Source organism: Rana temporaria, chromosome 3, assembly GCF_905171775.1.
Source record: "Rana temporaria chromosome 3, aRanTem1.1, whole genome shotgun sequence".
NCBI classification, from domain to species: domain Eukaryota; kingdom Metazoa; phylum Chordata; class Amphibia; order Anura; family Ranidae; genus Rana; species Rana temporaria.
The window spans coordinates 179,091,715-179,108,990 of record NC_053491.1 but is presented as its reverse complement, the minus strand read 5'-3'; the positions used below and the strand labels follow the sequence as shown (position 1 = coordinate 179,108,990).

At 44.8% G+C, this 17,276-nt stretch overlaps 1 protein-coding gene across 2 annotated transcripts in view; it reads right to left on the bottom strand.

The window, feature by feature from the left end:
• Window positions 1-16,949, bottom strand: part of ARID2 (AT-rich interaction domain 2) — a 129,872-nt gene extending 112,923 nt beyond the window's left edge. The window contains exons 1-3 of one of the 2 annotated variants that reach the window (XM_040343900.1): window positions 16,131-16,949; window positions 7,328-7,421; window positions 6,673-6,770 (exon numbers count right to left, since the gene is read on the bottom strand). In XM_040343900.1, coding sequence (XP_040199834.1) covers window positions 6,673-6,770; window positions 7,328-7,421; window positions 16,131-16,216 — 278 coding nt within the window. In that variant the 5' untranslated portion in view covers window positions 16,217-16,949. The remainder of the gene's footprint in view (window positions 1-6,672; window positions 6,771-7,327; window positions 7,422-16,130) is intronic. The other variant, XM_040343899.1, reaches the window with a different exon arrangement.
• Window positions 16,950-17,276: the final 327 nt, after the last annotated feature.

The window sequence follows — 17,276 nt, the reverse complement described above, 5'->3', positions numbered from 1 at the left end:
GCAGTAAAGAACCCTCTACACAGTTTAAGGTTAAATCTTTTCTTATTTTAGCGAATGGCTGCATGTCCTATAACATTCCCTTTCACGGAAAAGCTTTATCCCTATTGTAAGGTGAAATCATATCCCCTCTCAAGCATCTCTTCTCCAGAGAGAACAAGTTCAGTGCTTTTAACCTTTCCTCATAACCAAGGTCCTCCAGACCCTTTATATTATAGCTTTGTTGCTATCCTTCCTGAGGACCAGTGATGTATTTAGGTTTTGTGCTGCCCTAGGCCTGACTAAACTCGTGCGCCCCTAATTTAAATTTAAATATGACCCACCCCATCCTGTCAAGGCCACACCCCTTGCTGTTAAAGACCTGCCCTTCCCTTACTCTATCCAAAATGAAAAAAAAAAAGTGTTCCTATAGTTCTACTTTAGGCACAAAATTCTGATAATTTTATGGAGAGGACTAAAAAGATATGACCATGCCAAATGGTACAGCAGACAATATGTAGCACAGTGAGGAAGGTTTGTGGTCCAGGATGATAGGACAGTCAAAATTAGAAGCTCCGCCCCCCTACAGTTGCGGGATGCTTGCACCTCTGCCCAGTCCGCCCCATAAGACTTGTGCTACACTAATAGCGCAAGCCAGCGGGGACTCTTTCCGTGCTGGCCTAGGATACAGCCCTGCTGAGGACTGCTGCCCAGAACTGGACAGCATACTCCAGGTGTGGCCAGACCAGAGTCCAGTAGAGTGGGAGAATTATCGTTTTATCTCTGGAGTTAATCCCCTTTTTAACCACTTCAATACAGGGCATTTTTACCCCCTACCTGTCCAGGCCAATTTTCAGCTTTCAGCACTGTCACACTTTGAATGACAATTGCGAGGTCATGCAACACTGTACCCATATGAAATTGATAATTTTTTTCCCCAGAACCAGAGCTTTCTTTTGGGGTTATTAGATCAAATCTGGTTTTTATTTTTTGCGCTATAAACAAAAAAACAAAAAAAAGCGACATTTTTGGAAAAAAAAACACAATATTGTGATTTTTGCTATAATAAATATCCCCCCAAAAAATATATAAAACCAAATTTTTCCTCAGTTTAGGCAGAGATGTATTCTACATATTTTTGGTAAAAAAATAAAAATTATACAGCGATCAGTGCTATAAAAATGCAGATTACTGTGTAAATGTGACTGACAGGGAAGGGGTTAACACTAGGGGGCGATCAAGGGGTTAAATGTGTATCCTAGGGAGTGATTCTAACTGTAGGGGGAGGGGACTCACAATGGGGAAGAGACCGGTGTTCCTCTGTATTGGGAACATACCATCGTTCTCTCACCCTACAGGACGTGGATCTGTGTGTTTAAAGGACTGTGTGAGTCCTGCTGTGTGACAGGCAATAGCGGGTGTCCAGCGGACACGTGCATCCGCTCTCGAGTGACGCAGTGGGCGCCGCCAGCTGCACGAGCACCCCCTAGAGGCTCAGGAAGCCAAAGACATCATATGATGGAGGCCCGGATTGACAAAGGGTTACTGCCGCCGTCATATGACTATGAAGCGGTAGGGAAGTGGTTAATGCAGGGTTTGACAAATTTGCTTGGAATCTAGGAGCTAGCTAAATAAGTTAGGAGCCAGAAAACGCGCCCCGTCCTGACGAGCTTGCGCGCAGAAGCGAACACATACGTGAGCAGCGCCCGCATATGTAAACGGTGTTCAAACCACACATGTGAGGCATCGCCGCGATTGGCAGAGCGAGAGCAATAATTCTAGCCCTAGACCTCCTCTGTAACTCAAAACATGCAACCTGTAGATTTTTTTAAACGTCGCCTATGAAGATTTTAAAGGGTAAAAGTTTGTCGGCATTCCACAAGCGGACGCAATTTTGAAGCGTGACATGTTGGGTATGAATTTACTCGGCGTAACATTATCTTTCATAATATTAAAAAAAAAAATGGGGATAACTTTACTTTTGTCTTATTTTTTTAATTTAAAAAAAATTTAATTTTTTCCCAAAAAAGTGTAATTTTTTCCCAAAAAAGTGCGCTTGTAAGACCGCTGCGCAAATACGGCGTGACAGAAAGTATTGTAACGATCGCCATTTTATTCTCTAGGGTGTTAGGATAAAAAATATATATAATGTTTGGGGGTTCTAATTAGAGGGAAGAAGATGGCAGTGAAAAATGGCATTAGAATTGCTGTTTAACTTGTAATACCAACGGCCACCACCAGGTGGCGCTAGCTCACACAAGGAAGAGCTGGGGACTTCACAAAAAAAAAAGTCCATGGCGACCGGGATTTGTCGAGCCCTGGGTTAATGCATGCCAATATTCTGTTGTCTTTGCTTGCAGCAGCTTGGCATTGCATGCCATTGCGGAGCCCATCTACTAGGACCCCCAGGTCCTTTTCCATCCTAGGATTTCCAAAGAGCCTGTGTGAAATGACCCTAAAATTTTGTGTTCCTCAATGTTCCTGTACACTGCCTCTACAAATCTCTAGGTGAGAAAGCATGCCCTCAAATTTACAAGTTACAAACCTCTGTCCCATCAATTTTTGTTCTTAGCGTACCCCTGAAGTTGTAGAATTTTTCCAACAGGGGTATAATGCCTGCACCAATACACACAGGCAGCTTGGACTTCACACAAGGCACAGCCTCCATTTTTCCTCCAAGAGAAGTGACTGTCAGACACTAATGAGGCAGAGACTGGGAAACCAGTCAACTTCCCTTTGAGGAGCAGCAGAGGCACGCCTTGTGTGCCATCCTCTTAGGCTTCCTGCGCAGGCAGTGCCATCATGTCAACTTGTAGTCAGATACCCTCCAAGGGTTAGAGCTGCACGATTCTGGCTAAAATGAGAATCACAATTTTTTTGCTTAGAAGATAGATCATGATTTTCGTGGCGTAACATTTTTTACATTAAAACAAAAAAAATTGGGTTAACTTTACTGTTTCGTTTTTTTATTCATTGAAGTGTATTTTTTTTCTCAAAAAAATTGCATTTGAAAGACCGCTGGGCCAATAGTGTGACATAAAATATTGCAGCAATTGCCATTTTGTTCCCTAGGTTCTCTGCATATATTTGTAATCGTGCTAGGGAAAGGTCTGGGACGAAAACACGGAAAGTGACCTGGGTCATGTGGTCGGTATGCCTAAAAGGGGGCATACCCAATTAAAAGAGAAGAAATGCAAGAAAAAGGGGAAGGGTGGGTGGGACACGAGAGAAACCATCAACAGGAAGGAGGATAAGAGGGCGGGTTTGAATACCTCCCCAGCCTTCCACATGTTTGGGGGTCCCATGTAATTTTCTAGCATAAAAAAAAAAAAAAAAAAGCATACTGTACATGTCGGCAGTATGCTGGATGGAATGGTATATAATTGTTTTAGGGTGAACCTCAGCTTTAAATAGTTAAACTTCCTGCATTTACACACAGAAGTTTGATCTAAGAAGGAAGTTAGTTACAATGTTTCATGTTGTTACAAACTTCGCAGACTGGGATTTTTTTCTTTACACACACAGAAGTGTATACCTTTGATCCAAGAAGAAAGCATTAGTTACAATGTTTCCTGTTAAAAACTTGGCAGACTGCCTACAGCCGATAAGTCTCTCCAATTGTTGTAGGAAAGAATCTAAAAAAAATCTGCATTGGAGATCATCAGGGGGGTTGAATCGAGATGATGTTTTTTTAGCGATTAATTGTGCAGCTCTACCAAGGGTAATGGTTGAAGCCACCTTGAAAAATTAAAATACTATTATACCAAGGAGCAGAAGAACGGGGTTAAAATTATCACTTCAATACATCACACAGCAGCAACAATTGTAAGACTTAAAGTGGTTGTAAACCCTTACAGACCACGTTTACCTACAGGTAAGCCTACATTAAGGCTTACCTGTAGGTGCAAGAAATATCTCCTAAAACTACACGGTTTAGGAGATATTTGCAAAAGACATGCACCGATGTCTACGACGCATGCGCCGTAGGCAACATCGTGCAGGCACACTGAGCGTGTCGCTTCTAACGCCGCGCACATGAACGGGAGTGACGTCATCATTTTGGCTCCGGCCAGTCACATCCCCGGAGCCGCGATACCCGAAAGTCACTCAGGGAGAGATGGCGGCGATGGTAGAGGCGAACGAGGACGGCTGCAGGTGCTTCGATCTCAGGTAAGTACTTCATAATCACCTAGTATGCTATGCATACTAGCTCATTATGCCTTTGCCTTGCAGAGTATTTTTTATTTATTTTATACGAGGCTTTACTTCCTCTTTAACTTCAGCACTGGAAATGTACGAAGGGTTCTCTGTTAAAGTGGTATTAAACTTGAAGAAAAATAAATGTGGGCCTCGGGTGGTTTAAGCCATAATGTGGTAGCATGCAAGGCATTCCAGCACATTATGGATGACTTGCCTTAAAATCAAGACCTCAAGCGGGGCACTGTTATGGCCAACAGTACTTCAACCAGACTTCCTTCCGGGTTCGCAGGCTCCAGCAATTTGAATGGCCAGCCGCAGCACAGCGCATTGATGGCATACTCAAGGTGCTGTCAATTCAGAGAGCAATGTGCATGACCCGACAATGTCACTGGCTGCTTCCAGTGTAAATATCAGCTAAACACCACAAGTTTAGGTGATATTCACTGTACCTACAGGTAAGCCTTATAGACGTGCCTGTAGAAACAAGTTGAAAAGCAGTTTATTACAGCTTTAAGAGTTACACATAAATACAGCACAGAACAGTAGCAGCTCCATTCCCAAATGCTGGGCCATACTGAACACAAAGGCCCAACACTTCTGGGTAGTGTCTGAGCTTTACTCTTTCCTCCCACACCACATATCTATTGGCCCGTCACTATGATGCGTTGTATGTTGGAAGAACAGGAGAAAAGCAGAATGAGCTCACTGTTATACCAAAGTTATGCCCATTCATAACGTCCTTACATTCTGCCATATAAAAGAGTGCAGTTAGAGTTACTGCATGTATGTGAAGGCACTTCCTGATGTCTGCATGTTAGAACTACAACTAGTTGTTTTGTTTTAAGTGACAGAGCCAAGTGTTAAGGCTCATTCACAGATGCTCAGCCCTGTAGATTGTGATGCACAGATTTGTTTACTTTTCACTGCTAGTTGTGTCCAGGCAGCCAATATAAGTAAATGGGAGCACATTGGCTGTATGGACTCACCTGCAGAGTCGAGTTTGACAGGTACACAGGGACAGGTGCACAGCCTGTGCATCCAGGTTCGTACACATGACAAACTTGACTGTACAGGTGAGTCTATACAGCTGATGCACGTCCATTCACCTACATAACCTTCCTGCATGCAGCTCAGGGGTAGTAGAGAAGAGTAGAATTTCTCTTCGCGCTCTACGAGGCTAAGCATCTGTGTGAATGAACCCTAAAGGCAGGCCATACATGATTTAAAAAAAAAATGAACAGATTCCACTATCCACACATGCGAGGGGTATGGGGGAAAGCACTACCGCTGAGCTATTGTATTCTGCCAGCGGGGGCAACACCCCCCCAGCAAAATACAATGATCAGTGTTGCCAGCAGCACTTATCACTCAGGAAAAACATAACAGGCTGGTTGTACACAAGTTGATCAATAGATCACCTGGTGTACAACCAGCTAGCCAATACATGGATCAAAATTTGGTCAAAGCCTGAACTGGTCTAATTTTGATTTATGTATGGCTGGTTAACTCTTGGCTCTGAAAATCACCTAAGAGAGAGGGGGGAGAGGCAGCAAGTGTACCTTAAATGTTGCTGTCCAAAACAATTACATTTTGGTTAATTGCGAACAAGCATTCTTTTTCAGACATGTATAATAATGCTTTGCAACATGTAACAAAACCATCACCACTGTCAAAATGTAAAAGATAATTAGACAAAAATATAAGATTTTTTTTTTTTATTACTGCTCAATCTCTTGAGAATCATATACCACTCCACTACTGCAACAAAATAAATGTACCTTAATCATATATGACTGCCCTTACACTTAAGTAGCCATTTTGTTTTACATATGTGGTGTGAAACAGAAATGACCAAGATCATATTTAACTTGTTGCTAAAAAAGGGTAATCATTGGCCACAAAACAAAAACTTCTGTATAAAATACTGATCTACACTAAAAACTTCAAAAAGGATAGAACAGGCTGCTTTATATCCAAAACCAACAACATACTCTAATCAATATGCATTGTAAAAAGTGTTTCCAAATGCAGAAGCACAACATACAGCACATGCCCGACAGAGTGTTACAAAACTCTACATACACGAGTCAGTCCCCTCATCAAAGATTGCTCAATGCATGCAATTGCTGTATCCTACAAAATATCTCTGCTGCTTTGGCCTATAGTAATAAGAAAGTGCCAGGAATATTAAATATGAAAATAAACTTGACACAACATCAAGTAGTATTCCTTTGTAAAGGATGATCTCGCTCTAGTGACGATCTGCAGAGGTGTGCCAGACACACCACCCAAATTCCCACAAAAGAAATAAATATAGTCAGGAAATAGAAATGATATAAGCACTACAATTAAATGCATCATCCGTCACTTCCTGATAGGTACCAACAACATAAGAGTACAACAACATGACAAATATGTTTTGACAACTTTAACATTTTCAGGCAAACACTGCAGAAATGTTCCTTTAAAAAAAAAGGACATTTCTTTCCAACTTACCGCAAATAATACTGTTTCAGAGCAAAGGCAGCATTTGCACAACCCCTTGGAAAGTGGAAGTCTTCTACTATTTCTGCCCACTGGTTCTTCTCGGAGACCTGTGTAGAGATGAGATGTAGAGGTGTCAGGCTGTGTGTACAGTGTGTGATGTGCGGACACTCCCCCCTCCCCCTCCCCCTCCCCGCACACACTGGAAGGGAGGGAAGCCCTGTAGCAGGGCCGGGGAGGCCTCATACACACATAAATAGACGCCCCCGGGAAATTTCATCCATCCATAATAACGGCAATATATAGTATGTGTGCGATCCGTCCCGGTACAGCATAATCGCTGTGCTCCCCGGGCGGAGTGGTGTAAAGGGGATGTAAGGCCGGAGAACCTCCTATGCCCCCCCCCCCCCCCTCCCCGGCGCCGTGCTCCGAGGATGATTATCGATGTTGAGCCTTGCCCGCTAATTTTGACTTTGTAGGGGAAGTGGTGAGCGCAGCCGAGTCTACCTGTTGTACAGAGCAGGGACATAGCGCGGCCTCACACTGCTACTACTACCCCCGGATCAGGCCTGCCAATGTCATACCGGAACCCCCCCTCCCCTTTACATGACTCCCAATACTACGGGGGACACATGCACGAAGGACATTCCAGACACACGGCGCTCACCTTGGCGAAGCCTCCCAGAGCGATCACTCGGGTGTAGAGGGTGTGCAGGTCCAGCTCCCTGCCCGCCACCGCCGGGATCTTCCTGAACCGCGACCTAAGGAGACAGCAATCACAATACACTCACCTCGAGATCAAACACAGACAGACCCCCTATACTCCATAGAACATACATACCCCCCATGATCATCATCTTCCATAGAACATATGTTCCCCTATAATCCTCCATAGAACATACATAACCCCCCCCCCCCCTTCCCCCCCATGATCTTCCATAGAACATATGTTCCCCTATAATCCTCCACAGAACATACATAAACCCCCCCCCCCCCATGATCTTCCATAGAACATGTTCCCCTATAATCCTCCATAGAACATACATAAACCCCCCCATAATCCTCCATAGAACATACATACCCCCCCCCTGTGATCTTCCATAGAACATATGTTCCCCTATAATCCTCCATAGAACATACATAACCCCCCCCCCCCATGATCTTCCATAGAACATATGTTCCCCTATAATCCTCCATAGAACATACATAACCCCCCCCCCCCATGATCTTCCATAGAACATATGTTCCCCTATAATCCTCCATAGAACATACATAACCCCCCCCCCCCCCCGTGATCTTCCATAGAACATATGTTCCCCTATAATCCTCCATAGAACATACATACCCCCCCCCCCCGTGATCTTCCATATAACATATGTTCCCCTATAATCCTCCATAGAACATACATAAACCCCCCCCCCCTGATCTTCCATAGAACATATGTTCCCCTATAATCCTCCATAGAACATACATAACCCCCCCCCCCCTGATCTTCCATAGAACATATGTTCCCCTATAATCCTCCATAGAACATACATAAACCCCCCCCCCCCATGATCTTCCATAGAACATGTTCCCCTATAATCCTCCATAGAACATACATAAACCCCCCCCATGATCTTCCATAGAACATACATAAACCACCCCCATGATCTTCCATAGAAGATATGTTCCCCTATAATCCTCCATAGAACATACATACCCCCCCCCCTGTGATCTTCCATAGAACATATGTTCCCCTATAATCCTCCATAGAACATACATAAACCCCCCCCATGATCTTCCATAGAACATATGTTCCCCTATAATCCTCCATAGAACATACATAAACCCCCCCCATGATCTTCCATAGAACATATGTTCCCCTATAATCCTCCATAGAACATACATAAACCCCCCCCCCCCCACATGATCTTCCATAGAACATACATCTCTCTCTTTCCCCCCCCCCATGATCTTCCATAGAACATATGTTCCCCCATAGAACATACATCTCTCTCTCCCCCCCCCCCCATGATCTTCCATAGAACATATGTTCCCCCATAGAACATACACCTCTCTCCCCCCCCCCCCCCATGATCTTCCATAGAACATACATAACCCCCCCCCCCCCATGATCCTCAATAGCACATATCTCTCCCCCCCCCGCATAATTCTTCATAGATAATATATCCCTACCATAATCCTTCATAGATCATTTCTTCCCCCTCCCATAATGCCCCTTTCACACTGGGGCGTTTTTCGAGCGTAGCCTCATCTGCAATCCCAATGTGCTGGTAAAGCACGGCTAAGACCCTAATGTTTTAGGGCATTTTTGCAGTGCCTTGGTGTGAAAGGCCATGGCGTTTTTACAGCGCTTTCAATTTATTTCAATGGAGAGGGGTGTTTTTTTCAGCGCACAAAATCTGCTCCAAAGATGCTGCTTGCAGGACTCAGTGTGAAAGGGTCCATTGAGATGCACGGAGAGCGTTTTAATAGCAATATTTTTAACTTTCATAAAACATATATCCCCCCCCCTCCCATAAAACATATCCCTCTTCCATAATCCTTAATATAATTTTTACCCCCTTCATAAAACATATATCGCCCTCGTAATCCTCCATCCTCTACACCATGGGTCTTCAAACTACGGCCCTCCAGTTGTTCAGGAACTACAATTCCCATCATGCCTAGTCATGTCTGTGAATGTCAGTTTGTTGCAATGCCTCATGGGATGTGTAGTTCTACAACAGCTGGAGGGCCGTAGTTTGAGAATCCCTGCTCTACACAGACATTATTAGGGTTAATTCACCTTACCAAAAACCTGTTTATTCAGCTAAAGGGAATCTTAAGAATAAAAAAAATAAAAAAACCTGCAGCTTTGACCAAAATAGAATCATGACCTTATTGGTGTAGGCCTTTCATGTACCCCATGAAGCCTGACTGGAAAACTCCCAGGGAGTTACTAGGAGTCTCCTAGTTGTTCACCATCACAGGAAGAAGCTCTCAAACAATGAACTCGGCATCAGGAGAGATGTGAAAGGGCTTGCCCCTGTGATGGTGAAGGTAAACAGTAACAGCTAGGCCTCTCTTAGCAACGCCCTGGGAGTTTTCCAGTCAGGCTTTATGAGGTATGTAAATGGCCTAAACCTACAGCAAGGGCATTATTCAACTTTCATCTACAGACACCCCTTATCTGCATAGGCAGGTTTCTGGTAAAGATGGTCAATTCCCAGAAATTAGACCCAAAAAGAAACAGTAGGTCCACAGTTGGGAACCCACCAAGATGCACACTCCACACCTTATGTACATGCCAAGTCTTTAGAAAAACTCTCAAAGCTTGTCAGCAAATCAAAACATAAGTAACCCGTCCATTCCTGCACAGCATCTACTACCATACTTTACCATTGTCTGCCACCAATCTGCACTGTAGCTTCAGCAAAGAACCCATGAAATAGACAGCCACAGCGCCAAACTGGTAAACAATGGAAGGTGCCCGCTATGCACTGGTCATTATAGACATTTGCCGATAAAGCAGCTAATTCGTTATATGCCACTCTCTCAAGTGCAAAAGTGAGAGCCTATTTCACAAAGTGAATGTTCATTGGTCTCAGTAAATGAATCCATCAGGACCTATTCAAAATCCTGTTTCTTTTCACACGATTAGCACACCTTATCTATTGAGGTTCACTTTGAAAAAGCACAAAGCCTCTACATTTCACATACACCCCAATGTTTAGGATTTATAGGAAAAAATAAAATGGCACAGTCTAGGATTAAAGTCCTAGTGCCAATTGAAAAGATCACACTCTGCACAAAACAGGAAGGATCCTTGAAGAGGGCCTGAACTCGCAGCCTCAGCAACTATAGATCTTTCATCACAGCTGACATGTATGGCGGACACAACTGATTGTTTACATAACCATGTGGCAAGCTGAAAAGCAAGACTTCATGATGAGAAACCCATTTACCTTTTGTGTTTCTAACAAACAATGTTGCAGTAAAGACTCCAAGTTCACCTTTGTAATAAAATGCACTATGCGGTCAGGGGGTGCAGTATTTGTAGGATCCATGCACACTGGGCTTAAAAAAAAAAAAAATGCAGCTTCTACAAGTTATTTTCCTTTTCTGGTAGAAAAAGACAGAGCGCCGGTTTACACCAGTGCGTGGTCGCAAGCGATTCACACCGCACTGTATTTCACATGCGCTGTCCGTGCAATGCGATTTCAGTCATACACATGGCATGGCTAAATTTGCATGGCATTTGGGCCAAACTCGCACAGGACCCTTTTTTGGTCCGCACCAGAATCGGATAACATGCATGCATTCCGATTCAGTCCAAACTGTCAGATCGCACTGTGATATGCGAGCTGAAATGGGGGTGTCGTTCACAATGTACTGACAATGCCCGCAGTTCGCATATGGCAGTTTGAACTGCCTTGCGAGTCGGGTGCGATGCGGGAACCCACAGTGGATTCACAGGGTTCCAGCATCGCACCAGTGTGAACCAGCACAAAAAACACTCATACAAAAATGCTCTAGCAGGGTCCTCTTGTATTAAAGTAAGGCCAAAACAACTAATCAATTAAATCAACAACTAATCGATTATGAAATGAATCGATTAACATTTTCATAAATCGATAAATCGACCAGTAACATAATGGGTTTAAAAAAAACGAAAATTAGCCCTTTATAGTACAAAAAGACCAAATAATCACTACTGTTCTTATACCAATACGAAAAATCTTTGTACATTCGCTCAAGGAAAGAATGTTGTTTGAAATTTTCACTTGCTTTTAACATGGTTTTAAAATGAATGTAATTTCTGAACGAAAACCGAATACACGGCCTGAAAATTCCTTCCGCCAAGAAGTTTTCTATTATTTCTAAACTTCCCCGTCGCTGTGGTTGAAAACGAACATCGATTTGACTCCACTGACGATTAGAACATCAAACGAACGTTCTTTAAATTGTAAAATGTATTGAAGGAAGATGTATGGCCACACAAAACAATAAATCGGCCAACTAACCGATTATGTAAATAATCCTTAGTTGCAGCCCTATATTGAATTATATTGTAACTGTACTGTCTGCCCTCACATAAAGCGATATGCAAACGGTTGGCGCTATATAAATCCAGAATATACAAGCTTTTTTTTTTTTTTAAGCCCAGTGTGATTGGACCCTTACAAACTGTGTAGTTTTACAATTTGGAGTTTAAAGCAGAGTTCCAGCCAAACAAACAACTAGGTCTTAAACAAAAAATGTTTTCTTTGTTTTTCAATTTCTTTTGTACCATTTGAAGTGTACAAATGTGTACTTCCGTCCGAACGCCACAAGGTACATCATATCCGAATCTGGATCGGCCCCCTCCTCCACCCGCCTTCTGGGACCTGTGTCCCAGAAGAAGGGGCCATTCAGAAAGCGCAAGACTCACGCATGCGCAGTAGGAAAACAGCTGTGAAACCTGAAGTTTTCCCTTAGTTACAATGGGGGCACCTGCACCCGAGCCGAAAGACACACCGGCTTCAGGGGGGCCGACATTGCAGGATCCCTGGACAGGTAAGTGCCATTATATAAAAAAAATCAGCAGATGAGAATTTGTAGCTGCCGACGTTTAATTCTTTATTTTTTTTTAGAGGCTGGAACTCTGCTTCAAGTACCAGTGATCTGGGACGCCCGCATGTTGGGTGCATCACTGGAATGACTGTCCCCCCCTTCTGGCACATGCGCTGCGCACTCTACCTCCCTTGTCACAGAAGGGCCACTGGGCATGTGCAAGACTTCAAAGAGGAAGAGCACTCGTTCCAGCGATGTTGGGAACATGCCCAGCGTGTGAGGTGTCCCAGATCACAGGCAGGACAGTGCTGATCTCTCCTATTAGTAGTTTTTCTGTCAGGCTGTAAGCGATGGGTGGGCCTAAAAAAGGTAAAGCACATTAAACTCCAAATTTAAAAGACACAAAGCATTTGGATATGTACCGGGGGCCCCTTGACATCATAGTGCATTTTATTACAAAGGTGAACTTAGCCTTAAAACACGTGGCCATATATTTTTAGCAAATGCATGGAAATCACAAGATAAGCATGGACTGCTGAACTAGTACACACATTCTTAAGAATGGCTACATACCTTTTACTGTAAAAAAGAATGGCTACATACAAAAGTTTATGAAAAAATAATACTGAGGCCTAGTTCACACCAGAATTCCGCACAGTGTTCCAAACGCACTGCAGTTAATGCCACCCCAAACGCTGGTCACAAACGCAGTGTTTGCTTGCACGGTACAGAAGTACCATGCAATGCTGTTGCAGAGAACGCACTACTTTTAGTGCAATTTTGTCCGAATCAAATTGAATGGGTGAAATAGCGCCAAACTGTATTCACTACACTGTATGTGAATCATGATTCACATACGGTGTGAGCCAGCCCCAAGGGTCTCAAATATAAACACTTCAATCAAACCAGTGAACTACCGTATGTCAGCCAAACATTTTCCTACTATCCATGGAACAGTGTGACTGAGGATCTGTCCCCGATCTCAAAATGAACTGACACATAAGCAATACTCCAATCTGCAATGTAATAAAACATTCTATGGTCAAATATGAGTGAAACTATTCTAAACCCAGGCATACATTAAACATCAGTCTATCCAAGACCTTACAAATATTTATACAGAAAAGACACACAGGTATACCAGCATTATAGATGGCAATTGTCTGTTAAAATAGAACTTTTTTGTTTAGTTTGAAGAGTGAAAGAGGATTAGAACCCCACCAGGTTTTTATTGCTGTCTGTGCCCATTAGGAATATTTATCCTATTTTCCTGGCGATTTATCACAGGGGGTAAGGACCGGTTCACACTAGAACGTGGTGCCCAAAACCTGTGCGCCATTCAAAGCGCAGTCCTTGAGCTCTGCGAGTGCCAGTGCAATATTAACGACACCCCAAACGCAGGATGTTTATAAAAATAATAGTGAGGACCAGTTCATACCAGAACGTGGTAAGGGCAAACTCACGTTTCATGCTCCGCATTCAAACTGCTCTTGCAATCTGCGAGTGTCAGTGCAATATTAATGACACTCCAAAACCCAGTACGTTTATAACAATAATACCAAGGAGCCACTTCACACCAGAACGTGGTGTGGGAAACCACCGTTCCAATGCACCAAATTCAAAGCGCATTGCGATCTGCAACGGGTGTCAATGTTAATGATACCCCAAGGCAGTATGTTTATAAAAATACTGTGTTCAAAATGCACTGCAGCGGGTGTCAATATTAACTTAATGACACCCCAAATGCAGGTTGCAAATGTATCGCATTTGCCCGCATGGTATAAAAGTACCATGCAATCTGGTTACAGCACGTTTGCAAATAGTAGTGCAGTGAATCTGCCTGTAAATGATCAAAGTGAAGAAATGTCATCAGCACAAACATTCCTCTAGTAAGAAAAGTTGCTGTGTATTTACCATGTGACCACAAAAGTTTAGGATCCTTTCAAGGAATCCTGATGATACGTCTTCAATTTGATCATCCATGGTTTCCAGCCTAGGGTCACTACAGCACCCAGCATTACTGAACAGCCATTTTTTTTTAACGTGTGCGTGGGGAATATTGCGTTTGAATCTGCCTGTGAATCACACGGGAACTCATACCAGTTTCCTATGCGATTCCTAATATGAACTGGCCCTCAAAAAGGAAAAGCCTGTATTCTGAACAGTAATAGAGAAAATCTCCCGAAGGGGATATTAGTTCTGTTGACGACAACTTTTGGAGGGATTCACTCTGACATCCTGTCAGTGACCGTAAGTGACGTCTCCCCAATGGGACATAGATGGCAAGAAAAAAAAGGGGGGGTTACAACTCTCCCGTACTCTATTGAAAAGTTTTGCCTTTGGTTCTAGAATAAAGCTGGATACACATTATATAACTTTTGTTATTCCATTTCCTTTAGATTAACCTTCAAACTATGTAGTGGAAAAGCCTGCCTGATTGCATACAAGTTGAAAGTGTTTAGGTTTGACCTCATATTATATGGTTTTGGTAAATCCAAAATAAAAAAATTGTATCCAGCTTAAAGCTGGATACACACTATACAAATTTCTTCCTTCGGGTTTACCAAAACGATATAATATGAGGTCAAACCTTAAAGCGGTTGTATACCCAGAACAATATATATATATATATATATATGGCATAATGAGCTAGTATGCTCACATACTAGCTCATCATGAAGTACTTACCTTAGAACCATGCCCCCCTCACAGTCTCCCGGTCACCGCAGAGGAAGCTGACATTTTGCCTCAGAGATTCTTCCTGGTATCGTGGCTCCGGCGCTGTGAGTGGCCGCAGCAGCGATGACGTCACTCCCCCGTAGCAAGATTCGCCAGACCTTTACTGTGCATGCGCCGCTGACAGCAGCTGCATGCAAGGTGAATATCTCCTAAACCGTACGGAGATATTCATCTTTGGGGCGGTGTGGGAGCTGTGTATACATCGCTCCTATACCACCCCTGCCCATTGAAATGAATGGGCAGCGCTTCCGAAGTGCCTGAAAAGCGATGCAACACAGGCGCTTTTAACCCTTTCTTCGGCCGCTAGCGGGGGTTAAAAGTGCACCGCCGGGAGCCGTAAAGCGCTGCTAAAACTAGCAGCGCTTAACTGCTAATGAATCAGCCTCCCCACTGTGAAAGGGGTCTAAAGCACATGATCGGATTTCCATTGGACAAAAACTCTGGATTTTGTCTGAAGGGCGTTGGTTATGAACTTGTGTTGCATACAAACGGCACACAATTGTTGGCCAACAGACACAAAACTATGTGTTTTTTCTGCTCTTTAGCGCCACCCTTTGGGCAACTTCTGCGAATGTGTTATGGTTAGCATTGCTTCTAAGCATGCGTGTTTGTACTTTGGATTATTTATTTTTCGACTGACTTGCGTACGCGCGATCGGATAATCCGACATCACACATTTGCTATCCAACATTTGTTGTCGGAAAATCCAACAATTGTCAGATGGATCGTACAAACGGTTGGATTATCCGACAACATCTTGCCATCACACAATTCCTGTTGGAAAATCTGATCGCTTTAGCGTTTCAATTTGTATGCAATCAGGCAGACCCTTGGTAAATCTAAGGTAAATCAGACAAAAGTTGTATAGTGTGTATGGGGTCTAAATCTCTCCCTCCGAGTCCCATATAAAACTCAGATGACCCCTGCCATGGGGAGAGACGCTCCAACAAGTATTGATGGACTAGACACCTGTAGAAGTTTGGGACTGCTGAGAGTCCTGGTACAGCATGTGCATGGCCCCTTCCCACAATGCATCTAGGCCAACAGTAAATAAAGATTGGAGGGAAGTGGTGGCCCTATAGGATGGATGTCCCATCAGGAGAATGTGGAGGGAAATAAGCCCCCCATAACAATAATAATAACAGATCCTGGCTCCCCTCCTCCTCCCCCCCGGTGTATGTCCCGGCTCTCACCCTCTGCTCTCATGGAACTGCCGCAGCTCATCCAGAAAAGCCAGCCCCTTCCTCCGGTGCACGGGTTGGGATTTCGATGTAGACATGGTAGGGGAGGCCCCGGGTGTCCTCAGATAACCGGCTCTAGGGATGCGGATGGAACAGGCAGAGCGATAGATTCTCACACACAGTGACCGTTAATAGGGGGCCCTGGGGTGGCGGCCCCCCGCTCCTTCTTCCTTCTCCTCGGCTGCCTCTCAGGAGAGGACGGAGCCAGCTGCCGGCCCGAACCCGCTCATGGACCGTACAGGAGAGCGGGGGGAAGCCGGGCTAGAAGGGGGCCACACACGGCAAAAGTTCAGGCCGAGGCCGGAGGAGAGACCACGGCCACCAGTAGTAACGTTACCGAGCGGCCGAGCGCCGGCCTCCTCCTCGCCGTCCGCCCCCCTCCTCCTCCCGCTTCAGCACAGGCGCCCGGCGGATGGTTGCCTCATACGGAGCATGTTGTGCTTGTACTGCCGGGCCGCTGCGGGCTCCCACCGCTCTCCCTCCCCCCTTTGTGTGAGCGCCTTATACCGGCCGTTGGCCCCCGTGTATGTATGAGCTGCTCTCCACCGCCTCAGTCCGCTCTCTCCCCGGCGCTCTCTTCTCACATGTACCCCGCGTACGGGCGGCTAAGCGGCCGCGGAATCGAGCGGCTCCTCACTCTGCCTCAGACAAAAAGATCTCAGGCCGCGGCGGCCACTGCTGCTGGTGGTGCTTGGTGAGGGGGAGCAGAAAGCGCAGAACAGCGACCCCTTAGCGTCGGCCGCAGGTACTGCACGCCGGGCCTTGCACAGAGCCGAGCGCGCTCGCGTGGACCCGGGAGAGCGAGGAGATGCGTTGCAGGGGCACGCGCCTAAAGAGCACGGGAGGGGGGAGAAGGAGCCCGCTCGAGGCTTGTGCGCGAGCTCTGCGGCGCGCGCGGCGGGGAACAATAGGAAGGAGAAGCAGAAGAGCTTAGGGGAGGTGTGCAATTTGACGACAGCGGAGGCAGGCGGAGAAAACAACACACTACCGACCGTTGGGACGGCTTAAGGAACTGTGGTAAAACTATAGGACTGAAGGAAAAATGTGTACACACAGAGAGCTATGTGAAGACTGACATTGCTGATGGGCTCTGGCTCT